The sequence below is a fragment of the Gopherus flavomarginatus genome, chromosome 10 (assembly GCF_025201925.1).
Source record: "Gopherus flavomarginatus isolate rGopFla2 chromosome 10, rGopFla2.mat.asm, whole genome shotgun sequence".
NCBI classification, from domain to species: Eukaryota; Metazoa; Chordata; order Testudines; family Testudinidae; genus Gopherus; species Gopherus flavomarginatus.
The window spans coordinates 67,039,025-67,058,879 of NC_066626.1; the positions used below are offsets into that span (position 1 = coordinate 67,039,025).

A 19,855-nucleotide genomic window follows, 5' to 3' on the forward strand; every position below is an offset into this window, starting at 1 on the left:
CACAGTTCCCTGTTTTCACTGTGTTATTCTCGACAGAGACAGGATGCCCAAGTACACTTGTTTGCTTTCTCCTCAGAAGCTGATACTAGAGTAAACAGTTAAAAGTTACCACCCAGTTCTTTTTATGAAAGCCTATCTTATTCTTAAGATAAAAGCATTACAGAGAAAACATGGTTTAAGCGGTGTTCTCCCTGATTAATTCTTGATTGGGAGACGACCTAGGCAATCCCGGGGTGCTGCAGGAAGTGGTCTGCGCAAGTCAGCAAGAGTTTCTTTCTTCTGAGTCAGTACTGAACCACTGCCAGGTGCCAGGAGGTGCTAGGCTCGGTAGCTTTTGTTCTTATTATGTTTTAGTAAAATGTATTTAATGTGGAATTATTTATTTGTACATTTGAAATGAGAAGGACCTTAATTCTTCTCCCAGCTTTGACATTCACTATACTAGAACTGGTCATTAGGGGTCTAACTTTTAGAGATAGAGAGATCCCATATCTCTACTGGAAGTTGATGGGATCTATGGATGCTTAGCATGTCTGATTATGAGCTCAAACCTTGAGCATGACCCTGCACTTGGTGCAAGCCCCAGCGTGACTATGGGGGTGCAGAGATGGCTGCACACCAGCTTTATTTTTCCCTATCCCCAATATAAATTAGAGCTTCCATCTTGGGATTCCACATGCCTCTTCTCTAGGTATATTCCCAGCATAATCCCTATGTGAAGATGGAGTACAGTCATTTCTACTCCATCTGGGAATCTCCAGCAGCTTAGCTACAGCAGCAGTATGGCCCCATGGGACCACTAGAGTAGTGCAAAAATGACTGTATAGGGGGCACAACATTTCTAAGGTGTCAGAGTCAGCAGCACAGTCCAGCAACCGAAGCTTTTCTCTTGTTTACTTACAAGAGTTTGAGGTAAACCAACACATACACACATTCTAAAACAAACAAAAGGCCCTGCTAAAACTGCAACAAAAACACATCTCGGCTAACTCTTTGCAGGCTGCTGGGTTAACTTGATCCTTACAAGCTTCAGTTCTTTCACCTTCTGTTCCCCTATGAGCATTTTTTATAGTCTAACTTCTGCTTCCTTTTGCCCTCAGTCAGTAGCACTGTCTCAGTATCCCATCCCTTTTCATCTCCTGAGCACTTCCAGAGACTTGAATGAAGAATTAATTCCCAGTTTGCTATAACTAGTGTTGAGCTGGTATCCTGTCAGATTTTCCCTGTGTTTATTTGTTTATAAACTTTCCTGTGGTGGTCCTTGATGAGTGATGGAAAAAATACCTGATTTTTTGTTCAATTACAGTATCAGAAAAATGGTGGAAAATAATCATTTAGGTCAATCCAAAGTTAAATTGTTTCTATTTTTTGGAAAACTGAAAAGTAAAATAATAATTTTAGGTCAAATAAAATGTTTTGTTTTCTAAGTTCTTCAAAAAGTATTTTAATTTTTAAATAAAATGGAAATAAATTTTGAAACTAAAAGTCATTTCAAATGAAAAAATCGAAATGCTTTATTTTAAAAACATCAGTACTAAACATTTAGATTATTTTCTGAATTTTTGTTTGGTTGGTGGCGCTTTTTTAGTAAATTGCCCAAAGTCCCACAGGAAGTTATTAGCAAATCCAAGAAGAGAACCTAGATCTCCTGAGTTCTGTTCCTTAACACAAGACCTTCTTACCTTCTTTTTTGTCTCTTTCCTGTTTTAGAATGTATTCTTTAGACAAATATGCCACATGCAGTGGTTAAAACCATTGCCCCTTTTTCACCCTTTTTATCTCTTTGTCTTTTTAAACTGTAAACTCTTCAGAGAAGGGACTGCAGATCAGATTCTGCTGTCAATTACACCACTCAAGATCAAGAGTAATTTAAGTCAGTGAAGCTGCTTGAGTTCCACACCAGGCTAGTTGACAGCAGAATTTGGTCCCATGTCTTCCTACATATTTATAGAGCATCTACTAAAACGGGATACTCGTCCTGGTGCTTTCTGACACTGGGCACTACTGCAATATAGTAAATAATACTTCAATATAGACTCATAGACTCATAGACTCATAGGTCAGAAGGGACCAATCTGATCATCTAGTCTGACCTCCTGCACAAGGCAGGCCACAGAACCCCACCCATCCAATTTTATACAACCCCTATCCCAGGATTGAGTTTTTGAAATCCTCAAAAATGGTTTGAAGACCTCAAGCTGCAGAGACACCACCAGCAAGCGACCCGTGCCCCACGCTGCAGGGGAAGGCGAAAAACCTCCAGGGCACCTGCCAATCCGCCCTGGAGGAAAATTCCTTCCCGACCCCAAATATGGCGATCAGCTAAACCCTGAGCATGTGGGCAAGAGTCACCAGCCAGCACCCAAGAAGGAGTTCTCCGCAGCAACTCAGTACCCATCGCATGCAACATCTCCCCGCAGACCATTGAGCAGACCTGTCTGGTGGTAATTCAAGATCAATTGCCCAAATTAACGATCCTATCATAACATCCCCTCCATATATTTATCAAGCTTTGTCTTAAAGCCAGGAAAGTCTTTTGCCCCTACTACTTCCCTCGGAAGGCTATTCCAGAACTTCACTCCCCTAATGGTCAGAAACCTTCGTCTAATTTCAAGCCTAAACTTCCTAATATCCAGTTTATACCCATTCGTCCTCGTGGTTACATTAGTACTAAACTTAAATAATTCCTCTCCCTCCCTAACGTTAACCCCCTTGATATATTTATATAGGGCGAGCATATTAAACCTACATTTAACTGTGATACCTAGAAAGTGGATACCAAAAGAGTTTCTTGATTATGGGACTATTTGGAATTATATGATATTTTTACTGCACTTTTGTAGATTTGCATCAGAAAGTGATTTTTGTCATCTCTGTGTTCACCTTCCTTCAAATACTGCGATCTTTGGTACTTGTTGAAGTTCAGAGCAACTCATAAACAGTTTCTACTTTAATTATGTTTTGTACTTTTCTCCCTCTACAAAAATAGGACCAGGCGTTCCAATTGTTAGCGTGCACACTACAAGTAACCCTGGAAGTAAGTAAGCACCATTCCAGAGGAATTCCTTATTGTAATCTTTGTTTTAACATAAGTAAAAGAAAAAAATATGCAATCCATTTCCATAAACCTGTCTTAATTACATTCTAGCAGTAAACATGGCTGGAAGTGATAAGAGAAAAAAATTAATCAAGTGACTAGAACATTCCCAGGATTTCTCAGATACATGTTAGGCTAGATGCATATCTTTCATCTACTATTTACACTTGAGTTAATTAGGTGGCAGGATGCTCTTCATCCCTTTCACTCATTATGTAAATTATATTTCTATTATGGCATGTCTTCTGTAGTTTTAAAAATGTTTTTAAAGTTATAATCCAATTATTCTGGATTAAAGTACAGACCTCCAAAGGTTGATCGTCAAATTTAACTTACATACAATGAACCAAGTACTGCTCTTAGTATACTGGTGCAAATCCAAAGTGCCTTCACTGGTATTTTAAATAGGAATTCCAAGAATTGAGTTTTGTGAGATCAGGTCCATTACCTCTACATTTCAGATTTTGCTAATTATGCTGTCTGCTGTGATCCTTTGCTGCTCCCTGGCTGCTTTGCTGCTCTGACAATGCAAACCAGCCGCAGACATCAGGTAGTGTAGCCATAGCAGCAATTATTGCCAGCCCCTCCAGTCCCACCCAGCATTACTCCACCCTGGCAATCTACAGCACCGACACCTGGCACTAATTAAAGCAACCTCAAGAGGTTCTAAACTTGTGCCGGAGGTCCAGGCTGCTGCACGTTATTTCCCAGATCCCACGGCTACAAAGGTGGCATGAAGCCATCTTTGTCCACCCTCCTCTAGTCTGGGCCAACCAAAGCTCAGCCAGAGCACAGGATCTGGCCCTACATCTTCAAAATGTCATACTGATCAGACCTTTCAAATACATAATAGAGTTACAGCATGTTGATAACTATCCCAATCCTTAATTAAGGAAAAGCTAACAACTGCCTTTTCTCCTTCATATTTTCAATATTACTCTTTATTGTAGTTGTCAAACTCTATACTGCAGAAACCCTAGAAGGGATCCGGGGCTAAGTATATCACTCAGTGTAAATTCATTAACTTCAGGGCTGCTGCTCAGTATTTATGAGAGCAGAATTTGGCTCTTCGTGATTTGTTTCTAAAATTCCCATTTGTGAGGAAACAAAGCATAAATGTGAATGGGATTTATGTAGAACATTATGGAAAGAAGACAAGGCAGTAGGTTTAGAGAGAGAGAGTGCTTACCATTAACAACAACAACAACAAAACCCAATAATGAGATACATTATTTGTAATGTTTCAGTGCAAGATTAGATAATCCCCCTCTTTTAATAAAAGAATGAGTGTGATTAAAGATTACTTCAAATTATTATATCCTAACACTATAGTTATAACATTTTGGTTGACTGCCCAGAATTAATATTCTAGTTAGATTATCCCCTGTTGCCCTAAATGAGGATATATGATTTCAAACATCCACATTAAGGGAGTGAGATTGGAGAATAAAAAAGAACAGTAGGATCTTTCATCCAAATGCAAAAGAGTTGTTTCAAATCTGGCTTTGGCTTTTATGCCAAATTGTGCCCTGGCTCTTCACTGGAGTGTGGGAGAGGGAGGAATACAGAAAGGTAGTGACCAAGGAAAGGTGTTCTGGGTCATTTTCTTGCGCTGGACAGACAGGTGCTAAGGATAGCAAGCTCCTTACTCCTGCTGGTGATAGGTGCATCATGTGCTCTCTCAGTCCTAATCCACTGCTTACTGTCAGGCATCCATTTTGGCAGGGACTGTATGCCTGCCTTCTTGTAAACACAGAACATTGCTCAGCATAGTAGCGTCTCCCGTACAACCATCCACACTCCCATTATGTATCAGGTATGCTAATATCTAATATCTGCATTGTGCCTGGGTCCTAAATGGAGTGGGTAATGAAGGTTAGAGACTGAGTATTTCTCTTACCTCCTACCACCTGCCATGCACCACAAGACAAAATTTAGCCCTTGATGTTTAATGGAGACAAAACTTGTTGAAGCCAGAACAGAGAAGAGAAAATCATTAATTCTCCCTTGCACATTGTGAAGTAAGCTGGTTAGTTTGGCTTTTGAGTTCCAAAGTAGGTATGTTATAAAACTTGTTTAAAGAAAGAAACTATAAAATGGTTTAACATTGTATATCTGTTTATTTTTCTTTAATTATTGGTATCTTGATTTCTCTCTTGTATGGTGATTCATTGTATCTTTTCTACCCTGATTACTCCATTTTTTTTCCAACAGAATTTTACATTTTGGAAGATAATGCTGTGTTGAAAGAAACTATTTTAAAGAAAAAGATTTTCCGGACAGAAATTAAAATGCTTCACATTGAGGATTATGGTAATTCTAGCAAAATGTTCCTTTAACACAGAAAAAACTTTCTTCAAATCTTACTATTTTGCATCTGTGTAACTTCCTGCCTTTAATGGTTTTCTCTTTTCTTAAAAGAACTTCCTTTACAGTTGTCATTACCAAAGGATTTCACAGATCGAAACCAGTATGCTGTTCTGTTAATAATGTAAGTATCTAGTTAGGGTTCCTAAAAATAATAAAAGTAGATAAATGGGGGTATAAAGAGAGGATTTATTTCTGTATTTTCAGTTGTAAAATATATGTCTGAGGAGAGTGAGTGTAGGAAAATATCACTCTCCTTATAACACAGCTTTTGAGTTGGTAAACTAAAAGCTTTGTTATCAGGAAGCTGCTGTTTTCTGTCTTGTCTAATAAAAAACCTGTTTTGTGAGCTTTTCAGTATAAACGTGGTTCACGTTATCAATAGCTATATGTGTATCAATAGCTATGTATACATATGTATAGCCAGATCTTCACCTGGTGTAATCTCAAGTAGCTCCACTGGCTTCAATGGAGCCATGCCTGTTTACATCAGCGGAGATACTGTAAGGTTTTTTTTGGATATTTTTTTCTTTTATCACTGATAGTCATAGCTACTGCCTAGAAGTCAGTTAAGACTTCTAGAGCCCAACTGCTTTGGGAATAGCAGAGAGAAGATAAAATACTGGAGCACCAGTGGCTGGAGACATTATGGGCTTGATCCATTGCCCACCGAAGTAAGTGGAAAGACTATGAGAGGACAGATGCACTCACTGGTAGCCCATGCTATGCCTGTAGAAATAAACTAGCTATGTTTCTTTCAGAGCCAGTCTCCTTCTGCTTACTCGTGCACAGGATGTGTGCGTATGGGGAGGGAAGCAGGGCCATGATCATACCTCCAACCCACTCTGATATGTCAGCGGTGATCAATGTCTCTATCAGCATTAGCCACCCTCCATTTTTGCCCAGGGAGTGAGGGCTATAGTGTTAAGGCTGTAGTGTTATGTCAAGGAGAGCTAAGGTAAGGGTTCTCATTACACACAATCTCCTCTCTCCATACACCCACACTGGAGCAGACATAATTTGTACCTGTATTTCTAATTAGACATATTTGTTTTTCTCACATCTCAGTGGTTACTAACTCTTTTATCATTGGTAAAATGCACATAAAGTGCACATAATACTACGTACTGCAATTTACTCATGGAGGAACACAGTAAAATGGTCATAATAGAGCTCCCCTTCTTGCCTTAGAACACTCGAACTCTGGGATCCATCCTGATGTTTTCAGTACCCCAGGCATTATTCTCCCTTGGAGCTGCACAAACTAGGTTTCAAATTCTGGTTAACAAACATGGAAGCCATGTGTCTAATGCCTGTATTATACCACTTGCACGCAGCATTTACAGCCTTGTATCATTTACAGTCTTGGGATAGATTTTCCATCAGTACTGTGTGTAGGGAATTAGCAATGTGACGCCTATTAAAATGAATGGAGGGGTACACAGCTAACTCCCTATGCAGCGTATTGAAAATGTAATCCCTGATGAGCACTAGGACAGGATACATTAAACTAGTGTTTTCTGCTTAATGAAAAATCTTCAAAGATACTTTTAGTTATACACACAAGGCCTAATTTGCGAGTATGAGCCTCTAAATAAGTTCTCCAGAATTCCTGCACTTGAGCATTCAGATCGGTTCTTATGCATTAGTAGGTAAACAGACAGTAAGTGCTAATTTCAATGCCCAATATGTCATCTGAACATTCCATTTAAGTGCCTACATTTGAAAACTGGGCTCCGGGACTACTTGTCAGTTAGACTAGTGGTTGCATCTCTCTTTCTAATGGCTGATGTAAAATGTGACCACTTCTTCAGAGAGTAGAGGATAGACATATATTTATATATACAGAGAGAGAGTGTATACTTGCTAGTGCATATGACTGAGCACATTTATATTATAGGCAGTTGTTCTTAGGGATCAAATGGTAAACGCATTTGACACCAGCACAATTGGTATCATATGGCGTTACAAAAACTTTTTTTTCTGTAAATAAGAGAACTCAGGGACTTCCATGTAATTTGCTTAAAAAGTGACTTACAAAAAGCTGAATAAATAAATATTCTTCAACATATATTTAATTCTTGTGCTACAAGTTAATACAAATTTGAGGAGGGCAAAAGAGAAGGTGCTACTATGACTGAGCATTATTCACACATATAAAGACAGATATCTGGAGAGAGTTTTAATTTTTTTTTCCCCAAAAGTTTCAGCATCCAAGAGTGATACTGAGGCAGGGTTTGAGTTCTAAATTTTCATGGTATCAGGGTTAGAGATCTATAGGTCTCCAGTGAACAGGCTGTCAGTGATACCTTAATGTGACCAGATAGTTATGCCTATAAAATGATTATTTGGTAGTGTTTGCAAATGGGAGGGAAAGGACCTTAGCAACAAATAGAAATGTTTACCTTTTGGAATATTGAATTTCTGCTTCTCTTCAGTGAATCCGGTTCTGTTGCAGTGCTGAATTTTCAGTTAGTGTTAACAGAAGTTACTTTTATAAATCCCTTTACATGGTAATGAAAAATCAATACTGAAAATCCGACAGAAAAGACCTTTTCTAACTCATCTAATGTAACTTACCACTCCCACCACCTGAAGAGAAAGGGGTAATATTTCTGAGTCCAGTTTGCTACAAACTCTACACTGAGGTCACCAAATTAATCTCTTTTTAGAATTAGAGATGACCCAAAATTGGACCTGAGAATGCTGAAGTCAGTGTGGATTCTGTCTGTGAGACCATTGCAGGACTGAGCCCAGGGGTTTCATATAGACTTTGGATAGCTCCAGTCTCTGAGGCAAGGTGTGGTTGGAAGCCTGTGTGCAAACTAGGTATTTTGTCCATCCAAACAACCTCAAAATTGACATCTTGCTTCTTTTCATTACCAGAAGTACCACCTCCAAAAAGCAGTACTGTACTTCCAGGAAGGACATCAGGCTGTTTCAGGTAACACTGATTGGCTGATTGTGTGATGTCATTTCCCAGACATTCTACCTTCTGAAAGTGGTACTTCTGTGGCTGACTTAGGGTCACTTTGTCCCTTCTGCACACATATTAGGAGTGTGCATACAGTGGTTATTTTAGTGGTAGATCCCCAGAGGAACCCTTAATACTCCTGAACAGCCACACTTATCTCCTTGTGCATGGTCTCAAAGGGGTGATCTAACTACCAAGCCACCTAGGAACTGAAAGGGGAAAGAAGGATGTTCACTGTAGTCCTCAATAACAATGGTTAGTGTTATCTCTTTCTATCTATTTCTTTGCAAAGCAAATGACTTCTCTGGTACTGATCCAGTTTGAATGACTGAGATGTCATTAGAATTATATTTTCTTTGTAGATATAAGCCAGTTTAAAGTGTTTATATCAACAGGATTGCAGTTTACAAGTGAATTTAGGAAAAGGAGAAGGAAAGAAAGGATGGGGAAAGGAGCAATTGAGAGGGAAGGCAAGAGTTGGCTGATTTATTGTGTCTCTAGGGCCAAGGTTTCAGCAAGTTTAGATGCACAATTAAGTGCACACAGGATGCTGAAGTTTCACAGTCTTCCTACTTAGGCAGGGTTCGTGTGGCATGTAACACGCCCACCCCCCCAAACTGTACTTCAGCCACTGGGCTGTAGCAGTCTCTGCAAAGCAGCTCCATGGTTTCTGCAGGGGATTATAGCCCTGCATGTCATGCATGTGCCCGGTACCTGATCCAGCTATTCTTAGTATTGGTGACTTTCATTACTGGCTCAGAAAAAAGTATGTTGGATTGAGGGTCCAAATTAGATCGTAAACTTTTGTGGGTAGGGACCATCTTTTATGCTGTGTTTGTACTGTAGATGGCTCAGTAAAACTCCTATCCCAAAATCATAGCTCAAGTAATAAATAAACTGGAAATCATAAGATGTAGGTATAATTCCTGCTGTCACAGGCTTTCAGTCCAACTTTGGTCAGATCACTCAATTTCTCTGACCAAACTTGGGTGCTTAAAATAAGACTTCTAAACTTAAGCACCCAGGTTTGAAACTTTTGGCCTTAATGGTTAAGGCCTGGTCCTGCAACTGAATCTGTGCTGGCCAACCTCTGAACCTGCACAGTATTCCACTGAATTCAGTTAAGTTCCACACATCACAGAACCCAGCCTCAAAGAGTCTGTTCCAGGATCAGGATCTAAATTTCCTTACGGTAAGAGTCATCTTCATCGTAAGGGTGGTGCGAAGCTTAATTCCTTAATGGCTGTAAAGCATATTGAGACCATTAGACAGAAATGCAAAGGACTGTTGTTCATATTTATATTGGGTCAGAACACCAGGCTATCTAGTAGATGTACAGGCCTCACACAGTAGTCGGTTGCCTCTGGCCAGCTCTATTTCTCTCTTGTGAATTGTGATGCATAGGCCATAAAATACTAAATAGATTATAACACTGTCTGCTCCTCCATTTGTTCCTCTTAAACTACTAATACGTTTCACACTCAGTTGCCTTCAAATATAATACATACACTGTAGCCTATAGATTAGAGAGGTGTACAATAATTGCCTTAAAATGTGGTTATTATCTCTTTCTATATAATTAAGATCAAAGTTTAAATTTCAGATTTTTTATTTTTTTTCATTATGGTTCACCTTACTCATTAAAAAAGTTGGATGATCCAGTCCTTCATAATACACAGGAAATGATTAAGTGGAGTAAAGACACAGGCATTTAATGTTGGTAATAAAATGAGAGGTGATAATCATTCTTTATTTCTTCTTGAACATAATTAACCTCATTCTTTCAAAATCTGTAGATAATGCATCTTAAATGTCAGCATTCATTATTTAAGTCATTTAAAACTGTACAAACTGTAAGTAGATATAGTGAAACTGAACCAGCAGAGAGATTCTTCTGAACTCAGAGAAAAAAAATTATCAGGCTGTATATTCCTATATAGAGATCAAATATCTTAACTCTCCTAGAAGTGTTGCATATTTTATACATGTCTGCGTATACTTCTGTAATGTAAAGGAAACCACTCTCCACCCAATATAGGAATGGTGCCAGAGGTAGGCCTCACTCAAGCCAACTAAGCACGTCTATGCATCATATGAATCTGATACCAGCTTCCCAGACCATAGGGTTGAAAGTGGCAATTTTTTTAGCAGGGCAAGTACAATGGTGAAGAAGAATGCTGTAACACATGTAAACAGTAGCAGGAATTTAAGGAGGTAAAATGTAACTATTGGTATTTGTCTAAGACCTTCAGCATGATAGCATTCTTGCACAAATGGTTCTCTTTTGGAATTTTCATATGTTGCAGAGGATGTTATCGTTTTAATTGGTGTCTGTTGCAAGTAATAGAACAGTCTCTGCTCTTTTTGTGGTGGTGTTTTGTGAAAACCTATCTCTTTTTAGTTTTCTGGGACTTTCCCCTTTTTCTAAACGTTTTGTAAGTTCCCACTGTCCAACACAGGCCATACAGGAGCTGAGAAACTAGCAAGAAGCTTCACCAGCTGTTTCACTGACAACAGCAGTCCTGTGCTATGGGGAATGCAAGGGCTGCTCCTTTTCAGAGACCAGGACTCCAAAAATGGGATGGGGAGAAGATGGGCCATGGCTCAATCCATCTCTAAACCTCCTGAATAGGGATGGCACAGCAAGGGAAGCAATGGATGAGGATATCTCCCTCCCTGCATGAGTGCAAGGAGCAGCACAGTATGGAACCACAACCTTTCCTCCATTTCTCGGATGCAGCTCTGCATCTCCAATACTCAGAGCTGTGGCTTAAAAGCCACAATCTAGCCTTTAGTATGTTTGATGGCTGTTTAAAGAATAGTCATGTTGCCTTTGCAGTACTATCTGTATTTCATTTCAGTCTATCATGATTCTATTCTGATAATGCGATCTTTTCTGCTGGTGTTTTCCCCCCAGCGGTAAATGCATTGGTTTGCACAGTTGCAAATATATGGTCTGCTTCTTAGCTATGATAGGCTCTAACGGGGAAAATGAATGGGGATAGGGAGGAGTGTTTGGCATTCTGTGACACCACTCCTTGGGATTGTTATGAGTATTTGATCTCATACTGTTGATGAAGGGTGTGGTTGGTAACAGGGTGAGACTCACCTGTGCAGTGCCTCCTGCTGGTTTTCCGGGGTATTAGCTCTTTCCTGCCCAGAGCACCCTCTGTAGGCCAGTGTCTCGCCTGCCGCTGGCCCCTGTGTCCCTCTTGGTGCTCTTTGCCCAGGAGTTCTGCCCAGCGCAGCACCCCGTCACTCTGGGCTTCCCCTCCCAGGAGAACCCCCTATCCCCACCTTGCCTCAGTGGCTACTGCCAGTCACCATCTACCTCTCGCTCACTGCGGCAGACTGCAATCTGTAAACCACTCATCATTGACAAGGGGGGTTGAACCAGCTGCCTCTGCTTATTCCTGGGCTGTCCCTCTGCAGCCCTAATACCCTTTTTGTGGGCCCTTAACTCAGCCTGCGGCTTAGCCATGTGAGAAGTTGCTCACAAAAAGGGAATGTGTGATGAATTTTGTTTTCATATCAGTTTTGCAAAATGTTCTTTTTTCCTTCAGTGGATTTTTACCATTTGCAAAAGAGACTGTTTTGCCAGTGATTCAATTTTGCATTCCATAGATAGAATTTATCTTCCGAGCTGTAGTTTCCCTCACTAATTCACATTTGCCATTATGATACTTTTTCATGTTCTGCACTAGATTCATGAGCTTGTATTGGGAGGGAGTTTGTGATGTGTTGTGGAAGTCCATGACTAGGCATTATGATAATATTAATAAATAATAGTAATAATAGCCACTGTGATAAGAACTACGTATTCCCCTCTAAGCTTTAACGAGAGGCAAAGCCTTAGCTTTAGCTCCCAGATGAAAAGATTCTTCTCCTTTCAGTAATATACCAAAGAGATGATGAGCTGCCTTTCTCCAGACAGTCTGAGGTGTATGTGACTGAATTTGCAAGAGGCATACAAATTACCCACTAAGGTCAATGATATTGGTATATTATTGATAGCTTCTGTCTATTTAAATGGCATCTCAATGGTGAACTTCAGCAGTGTTTCTGAATCATTCTCAACCTTGCTATCACTGCAGACTCATAAGATGCTGCTCTGGTACAAGTAAAAAAATAAAGTTAAGAATTATTCGATAACTCTTTCACTTGAATCCCACGGTTCCTGTTTCGTTGTTGAAAATATAGTTACACTGCTGCAAAATGACATGCTTAGAAGACATAGAGAAAGGCATGTAATTGGATATGGCCCTTCTCTGTGTGTGTTTTGATTTTGCTGGCTGTGAAATATGTGTAATGCTTTGCCTATTAGAGAATTCACTTGTGTCTACCCATGCTCAGGTGAGGTAGGATGCAAGGAGGCTTGCGCTCATGACTCTGGGTTTTTGGTCCCTACTCCTTTCAATACCAGCCAGTGGGAATCATGGAAGGGAGACACTGTATCCTGTAGAAAGGGGTAGCAGTGGAAGAAACTGAGTGCTTCCACAGTGCTGCACTTCTGCATTATAATTGGCATCCTGCATATGAGCAGGTTAACGATGAACAGAAGCTGATTGTACGCAGAGTTAGGTATAAATCAAGACCCTGGATTGAAATGCTGCTGCACTTTGGGGAAGATTGGATTGCAGTGCAAATTTTGCAGCTCAAGCCCACCTCTAACTGTGAAGTGTGCAATAATGGATCTGACTCCACATTGCAATCGTGGCGAGGTGCAGTTTCTATCTGCCATAGTCCTTTAATATATACTTCAGCATGTGAGTAGCTACAATGAATGGAAAAGTCGATGAATTCAAGAAACAGTGTGGCAAGAGAGGTAATGTACATTGCAGTCCCCATTGTACTGAAATAGATTGTGTGTCCATGTCAATAGCTCTCACAACAGACTTCTTTTTCATACCAGACTCCTCTGGGGGGTTGATACAGTCCATCCATGTCAAAGCCAGAGACATTTGATGGCAATAGATTTGAAAAGGGACACAAAAACAATCCATTCTTGTAGTCCAATAGTGGCATTCACCCCTGTGTAAAGGGCTGGCACACCACTTAAGCCCTATTTTAAGGGCCTAACTGGGGTTTAAGTGATTCATAGAATATGTCCTGTCCCTCTGCAAAGGGGTGAATTACAGCCCAAATGATTAGTGGCATTTGTGTTAGTAGCAGTTAGAGACTCCAAAGCCCTTGTCTGACACTACTGATGCCATTGGGAGTTTTGCCACATCCAGCAGTGCAAAAAGGGTGGTCCGGTGATCCGCCGTACCACCAAGATATTTATAGCTTATACAGCATACCAGAAAGAGGAGGAGCAAAACATCATCCGGCGCAGCTGTGCTGCCCCAGATGTTTCATGTAGGGTCTCCTCCATCTGTGCAGCGGCCTGGCCGGAGGACAGGACTGGGGGCGGTTTAGCCGCGCCAGAGGAGCTGTAGGCATGGGGCTGCCTGGTGGCCCCATGTTCTGCTCCTTTCCCTGCTGTGGTTCCTGGGAGAGCCCTGAGCCACAGGGCTCTTCTGGGAACTGCAGCAGGGAAAGGAGCAGAACATAGGGCCTCTGGGCGACCCTACGCCAGCAGCTCCTGTGGTAGGCTGCTGTACAGATGGAGGAGACCCTGCATGGAAGGGCTGGGGGTGGTACAGCTGCGCCAGAGAAGCTGTGGGCATGGGGCTGCCCAATGGCCTCATGTTCTGCTCCTTTCGCTGCTGCGGTTCTGAAGTCTCCAGCGCAGCGGGAGGAGGAGAGAGCCGCCACCTCCCTCTGATAAGGGGGGTGGATCATGAGGGGATGGGGAGAGTGTGGAGGGACCGGGCTGGGGGCAGAGCAGGGAGGAGTCATGTAGAGGGTCATATGAGGAGGCCATGTGCCCTGCAGGGGGCGTGGGGGGCACGTACCGGTAAGAAATGGATTCTACTGGCCACATCTCGTACTAGGGATGGCTCTAAGTGTCCATCACAACTATCTGTATAGACATCCTGGAAATAAATTAATAACGGGGAACTACACAACAAAAATAACATGTCAAAGCAGCCCATCAAAAACTGCATGGCAAGACATGTGGAATTTAAAGTTTGATGCTAAGAAAACTCAGCCATTTTCTACCAAAAAATGAGCTTCAGGAAAAAAAAAAGAGCAGTTTTACAAACTCATAATTTTATCATGAATCTCACAATATATTTTTTTAACTTAAAGCCAGAGCTTCTGAAAGACATGAGTATAGAACAGTGTTTCCTAAACTTGGGCTTTCCCTACACAAGTGGCATCCCAAGTTTGGGAAACACTGTATAAGAATCTCAGGCCTTGATGGCAAAGAAAAGCTTTTAAATGTGACTGACATGATCTAAAAACTCAAAAACCAAGAATCCATTATTTTTAATCTCATCGTTTTTAAGTCATGATTTTTTGGGGGCCTGACTCATGATTTTTGAAAGTTTGGGTGGGCAATTCTGAAAAAGTCAAAAGTAATGAAGAACTGAATGTAGAGTCATAATTAGCTAGATAAGTGCTTTTATGGAAAATTATCTGACTAAGAACATTAAGGGTAATATTTTCCTTAAAAGCTCACCATTGGTATAAATCTGATGCTGTTGAAGTCAATAGTAAAACTTCCATGGGAGCAGTTAGACCAACACTGTGAACGCTTTTGGAAAGCCCATTCTAAATGTTACATATAAATAGGAAGAGCTGGTCAGTGCCGGTTGCTTTTGTACTTCAATTAATGAAGAAACTGAAATCCTGCCAAGACAGTGGTATTTTCCCACCCAGCACCTATGACATTAAGAGGAGTTTCATGCTTATTGTTTCAGAGTTAGCAGTATCATATGTTAAATCCTTTTTTAAAAGTATACTATAGTTTTCTTTTATAAATTAAATTGTTTACTCAAGACACACAAGAATGAAAAATCAAAGGTAACTTATTGACATGCCATTTAAAAATAATTTATCCCAAGCTTAGTTCCTGAAATTATAATTACATAAATATGGTATGTCCTATGTAAATTTGAAAATAGATTTATGTATCATATACATGCTAATTATCAAGTTGTCTGAAAGAGTACCTTTCAACTGAACTGTCTATTACCCACAGCAAAAATAAAACTAAATCAGCCAGCAGAGCCTATGACACAACAGTGATTGAAAGGTCTGTTTGTTGTTGTTTTTTCCCCTATTTCTATAACTCTTTCAAACTTTGATTTCTTCAGCAAAATAATAATTTCTGCCTCCATCCTTCTTTCACCCTAGAATATTCCCATAGACACTGTCCAATCTAATTTCCATACAGCCTGCACAGACATTTTTACATTTTAATTTGCATTCAACTGGCAGATGCAGTCTGAACAGAGGCATTTTGCATTTTTTTTACAACTTCATGGTAGCCTGCTGTCTTATTCTGTGTTTATCTTTGGGGAAAAAATTGACAAGGATCCTTTTTAAAACTGGCATTTTGTTTTCATTGTAATGAAAAAAGTAAACTTACCTTCAATGGAAAATCCTTATCATCCCCCTAGAAACCTCTTTCCTCCTATTCCTTTCTATCTTTTCTGATGTAAAATCTTTATTTTATGACTAAACAACAAACACAACAAAAAAACAACTTATCACTCATGCCTGCATCCTTTTGTTGCTAGAAACACTGACAGTGAAAAATAATTTCCCCCAAAATATGCTTAATTCTCCTCTGTAGTCTACTTTACAAAAATCCATTCTAGGATGTGATAATGCAGGTATTTTTGTTTTCTAGGAAAACATCATTCTAAGGAGTATTTTATTTCTTGTTTAGTTATTATCAGAATGCAATGATGATTTTTCCCTTCTGTCACACTGTAACATCTTAACAAATTCTAAAATGGAATTTCCAGAATTCAAATAACCAGAAGACATAATGTTAATTTCAGGATCACTCTATGAAAAGCACGTGGTTCATTTTCTGGTCTCTTTTCTGCAAAAATTATCCAAGTATCCCACCTATTGCATAAGCATTATAGTCATAGTGGGTTTGCTTTATACAGTTCAACAAATTATTTTGCTTACTGCTGCCATGAGGGATAACAGCACTGGTTAACGAGATGGTATAGATTAAGCTGACAATAATTCAACTAGGTTGCACAAACTGACTGAATTCTGCTGTCTAGGTTAAATAAAATATTGAAGAACTGCAAAGTGTATCACATTGTCAATAGTCTGCATTTGTGTCTGGTGTGTTGGTATTTACAGTGATGAAGCTCCAGGCAGCCAGCTGGTTACAGATAAGTTTCACATTGACTGGGATTCGGTGCTTGTCAACTCTGATAATGTCATCGTAGCTCGATTTGATGGCAGAGGGAGTGGATTTCAAGGCCTTAAAATTCTACAGGAAGTCCATCGTTGCTTAGGTTCAGTGGAAGTGAAGGACCAAATAGCAGCTGTAGAGTACGTATGTGCAAACTTTGCTTCTATTTTAATCCATTTTTACCTTGATGAATAGACACATTTAACTGCAAATTTCCAGCTATTACTCCCTTTGCAGAATGAAAATGATAAATGCTTATCTTTAGTGCAGTAGCACGTTTCGAAACATTAGGCTTTTCATTGCAATGTGTGATTCAATGAATAAAAAATCAAAGGGAAAAATGTTTTGGATTGATGTTCCTCTTTGATAAAGTTGTCCTTCCGGGCCTAATCTAAATATGTAATCTAATCTAGTTTACATATTTTTTCTAGCTTCCTTAGAAAAATGACTCATGGCATGGTATACAGTGCTTCATTACAAGTGAAATATAATGTCTTAGACATATAGGGTCAAATTCTGCTCTTAAATCACTGTAGATCTAGAATGACTTCTCTAAATCACCAGAATTACAAAAATGTAAACGTAAGCAGAATTTGGCCAAAGGGTTTATTATCCCACTTGTATCATCAGTTTTAGCATGGGTAACTTCACTGCCTGCAACAGAGTTACTGCAGATTTATACCAATTTCAGTAAGAAGAGAATCAGGTCCCTACTGTATATTTACATGTAAAAATATGATAACACTTTTTATTAAGAGACCACTCCTGGAAAGGTTAATCTCATTGTGTTATTTTAAAGATGGATGGATTATTACCTACATGCATGTACTAAGTATTCTCTTGTATTGTTTGGACAATTTTAGAATGACATGTTTTACATTTCTGAAAGTCATCTGTAACCCCTGAAGACAATGAAAACATTAATTGACTATGCGTCAATTGGCTTTGCATCTCTGAAATGTTAGTGAAGTTGCAAAGTTGTTGAGGCTGAGTGGAAGGACCCCCTCCTCCATATGCAGACAGAAAGCTTCACAAAGTGCCTCACAGGTTTTTGAAGGGAGCAGCATGCTTCTTCCCGCCTCCTTACCTCCCTTGCCTTGCTGCCTCACAATGGCAGATTTGCAGAGCAGGGGAGGGACCAGGGCCACATTCCCAACTGGATGGATGAGGCCTCTTTTGGGACATGGAGCTCTAGTAAGCATTCTAATTGGCTCCACATCTTAGTTCTAAGAGTTCTTCTAAATCAGAGTTCTTTCTTCATGAGTTCAGAGTCATTACTGTGTGTTTTATCTGGTTTCAGTGTGGGTGCATCACTGAGCAGGAGGGTATGCAGGGTGGCCCTGCAAGTTCTTTCTCTCTTGATGCTATTTCTCTCTTGATGTTACAGAAGTTTGCCTGAAATTTGTAGTCTCTCTTCTGTATATTATCCTTCTGGAAGCATAGTTGAAGAATTACCTCTGTGGGAGGATTCATAATTTTGATAATTGCCAAAACACAAGGCCTTCATCATGTACTGTAGGGAATCTGAAAGCAAAACTGCAAGACTTCAGTAAAATAACAGCTTTTATTGTTCTTATTTGAACTCTTAAAAATCTGTTTCTCACTTAGTTTATCATAGTTCTTTCTTCTACAAATAACCAACTCCACGCATATGACTCTCCAGAATGTAAAATTTCCTTTTGTCTTACAGATCGTTACTGAAACAACCATTCATAGATCCTAACCGACTGAGCGTATTTGGAAAGGTAACTTGCAAAAATAGCAGGAGGATACTGTCAATTTTAAAATCATTTGTTGCAAACAGATTTCTTTACGTATTTTGCAAATAACCATTTTTGTTACTAACAATGAAAATCATGTTTACTTGTCATTATTTAATATTGATTCAGTTTGTTTCTCATATAGAACAATTAGCAGCTAAGTAATCGGTTTCACTTTTGTTTATAGTCACTTTCACTTTCAGTTCTTACTGTTGCAAAATTTGCCTCTCACATACTGCAGGGGAAAATGTTAATTATTGAGAGGAAAAAAACTTTCCATTGGAAGTTTTTAAAATAAATTTTTGGAAACAGTTCTTTTGGTCTTAGTTTCTGTAAAAGCTCATTTCTTGCACAATTTAAATTCTAGTCCATATTTAAGTTGACAGTGTTCCTTTAATACACAATTTATATGCAGACATTTTTAGCTTTAGTTATTTGAGATAAGATCCTAGAGTGTTGAGTAGCATCCTTTTTTGTGCCATCTCTTAGAAGTCTCCCCTTTGCTGTTTTGTCAGCTTTTTAGCTATGTTATACACTGTTGCCTCTGGCATCATACAGACCCAGGCAAAAGTTTAACCTTTAGCAAAAAGTTAAAGAGAATCTTAATTATCTCGCTTGAAATGAGCTTCTAGAAGTTTAACATGAGACAAGTTGTATCTTTGGAATCTGACATTTGTTCCTTTGTGATATTTAGTTTTTAAATGTTACCTTAAAAATGTCAATATTTTGTGTCTTTAGTACTTTAAAATCTCACAGTGAAAACAAACAAACAAACCATGGCTGCTCACATATACAGACACCATGGTTATCAGTTATTGAAGCAGTATGCATTTGCTATGAAACCCCTAAATTCTAATCCCCACTCTGTTACTGTCTTGCTGTGTGGCCGTAGTCAAGCCATTTAACCTCTGTTTCTGACTTTGACTGTCTGTCAGATGGGGATAATAATACTTACTTCCTCGGAGGTAGCATTGTGGGAATTAGTTAATGGTGTGAAGCCTAGTGAAAATAAAGTGCTGAATATTATTATTGTTCCACATGCAACAAGACCTTCCTCTCCAAACACATGATCTCCACTGTACTACTTGAGCTAAAGAAAAAAAATATTGCTGTCAAAATTCAATAGCATCTGAGTTTATACTCTGTTTGTAGGCCAGCCACAAAAAAGAAAACATTGTCAGCTAGAGCTGGTTGGGGATTTTCCAACAAGATGTTAAGTAAGAAAATGCAGATTCATCAAATTGAAATGTTTCACAGCACATTTTGCAGGCGGGGCCAGCCTCATGCTTCCGTGAGAGTCCGTTGCTCCATTTGGTATCAGGAAAAACATGAACTGAAATGGTTTGATTTTTTCCCCTAAATGATTTATTTTTTATTTCCTTTCA

The 19,855-nt window shown here is 39.5% G+C and overlaps 1 protein-coding gene across 2 annotated transcripts in view; it reads left to right on the top strand.

Annotated features, from left to right (window-relative positions):
* The window catches only part of DPP10 (dipeptidyl peptidase like 10), an 850,913-nt gene that overhangs the window by 820,072 nt on the left and 10,986 nt on the right, over positions 1 to 19,855 (top strand). For both annotated transcript variants that reach the window (XM_050916008.1, XM_050916007.1), the window contains exons 17-21: positions 2,990 to 3,037; positions 5,312 to 5,410; positions 5,519 to 5,588; positions 16,656 to 16,850; positions 18,401 to 18,455. In XM_050916008.1, the coding sequence (XP_050771965.1) occupies positions 2,990 to 3,037; positions 5,312 to 5,410; positions 5,519 to 5,588; positions 16,656 to 16,850; positions 18,401 to 18,455 (467 nt within the window). The remainder of the gene's footprint in view (positions 1 to 2,989; positions 3,038 to 5,311; positions 5,411 to 5,518; positions 5,589 to 16,655; positions 16,851 to 18,400; positions 18,456 to 19,855) is intronic.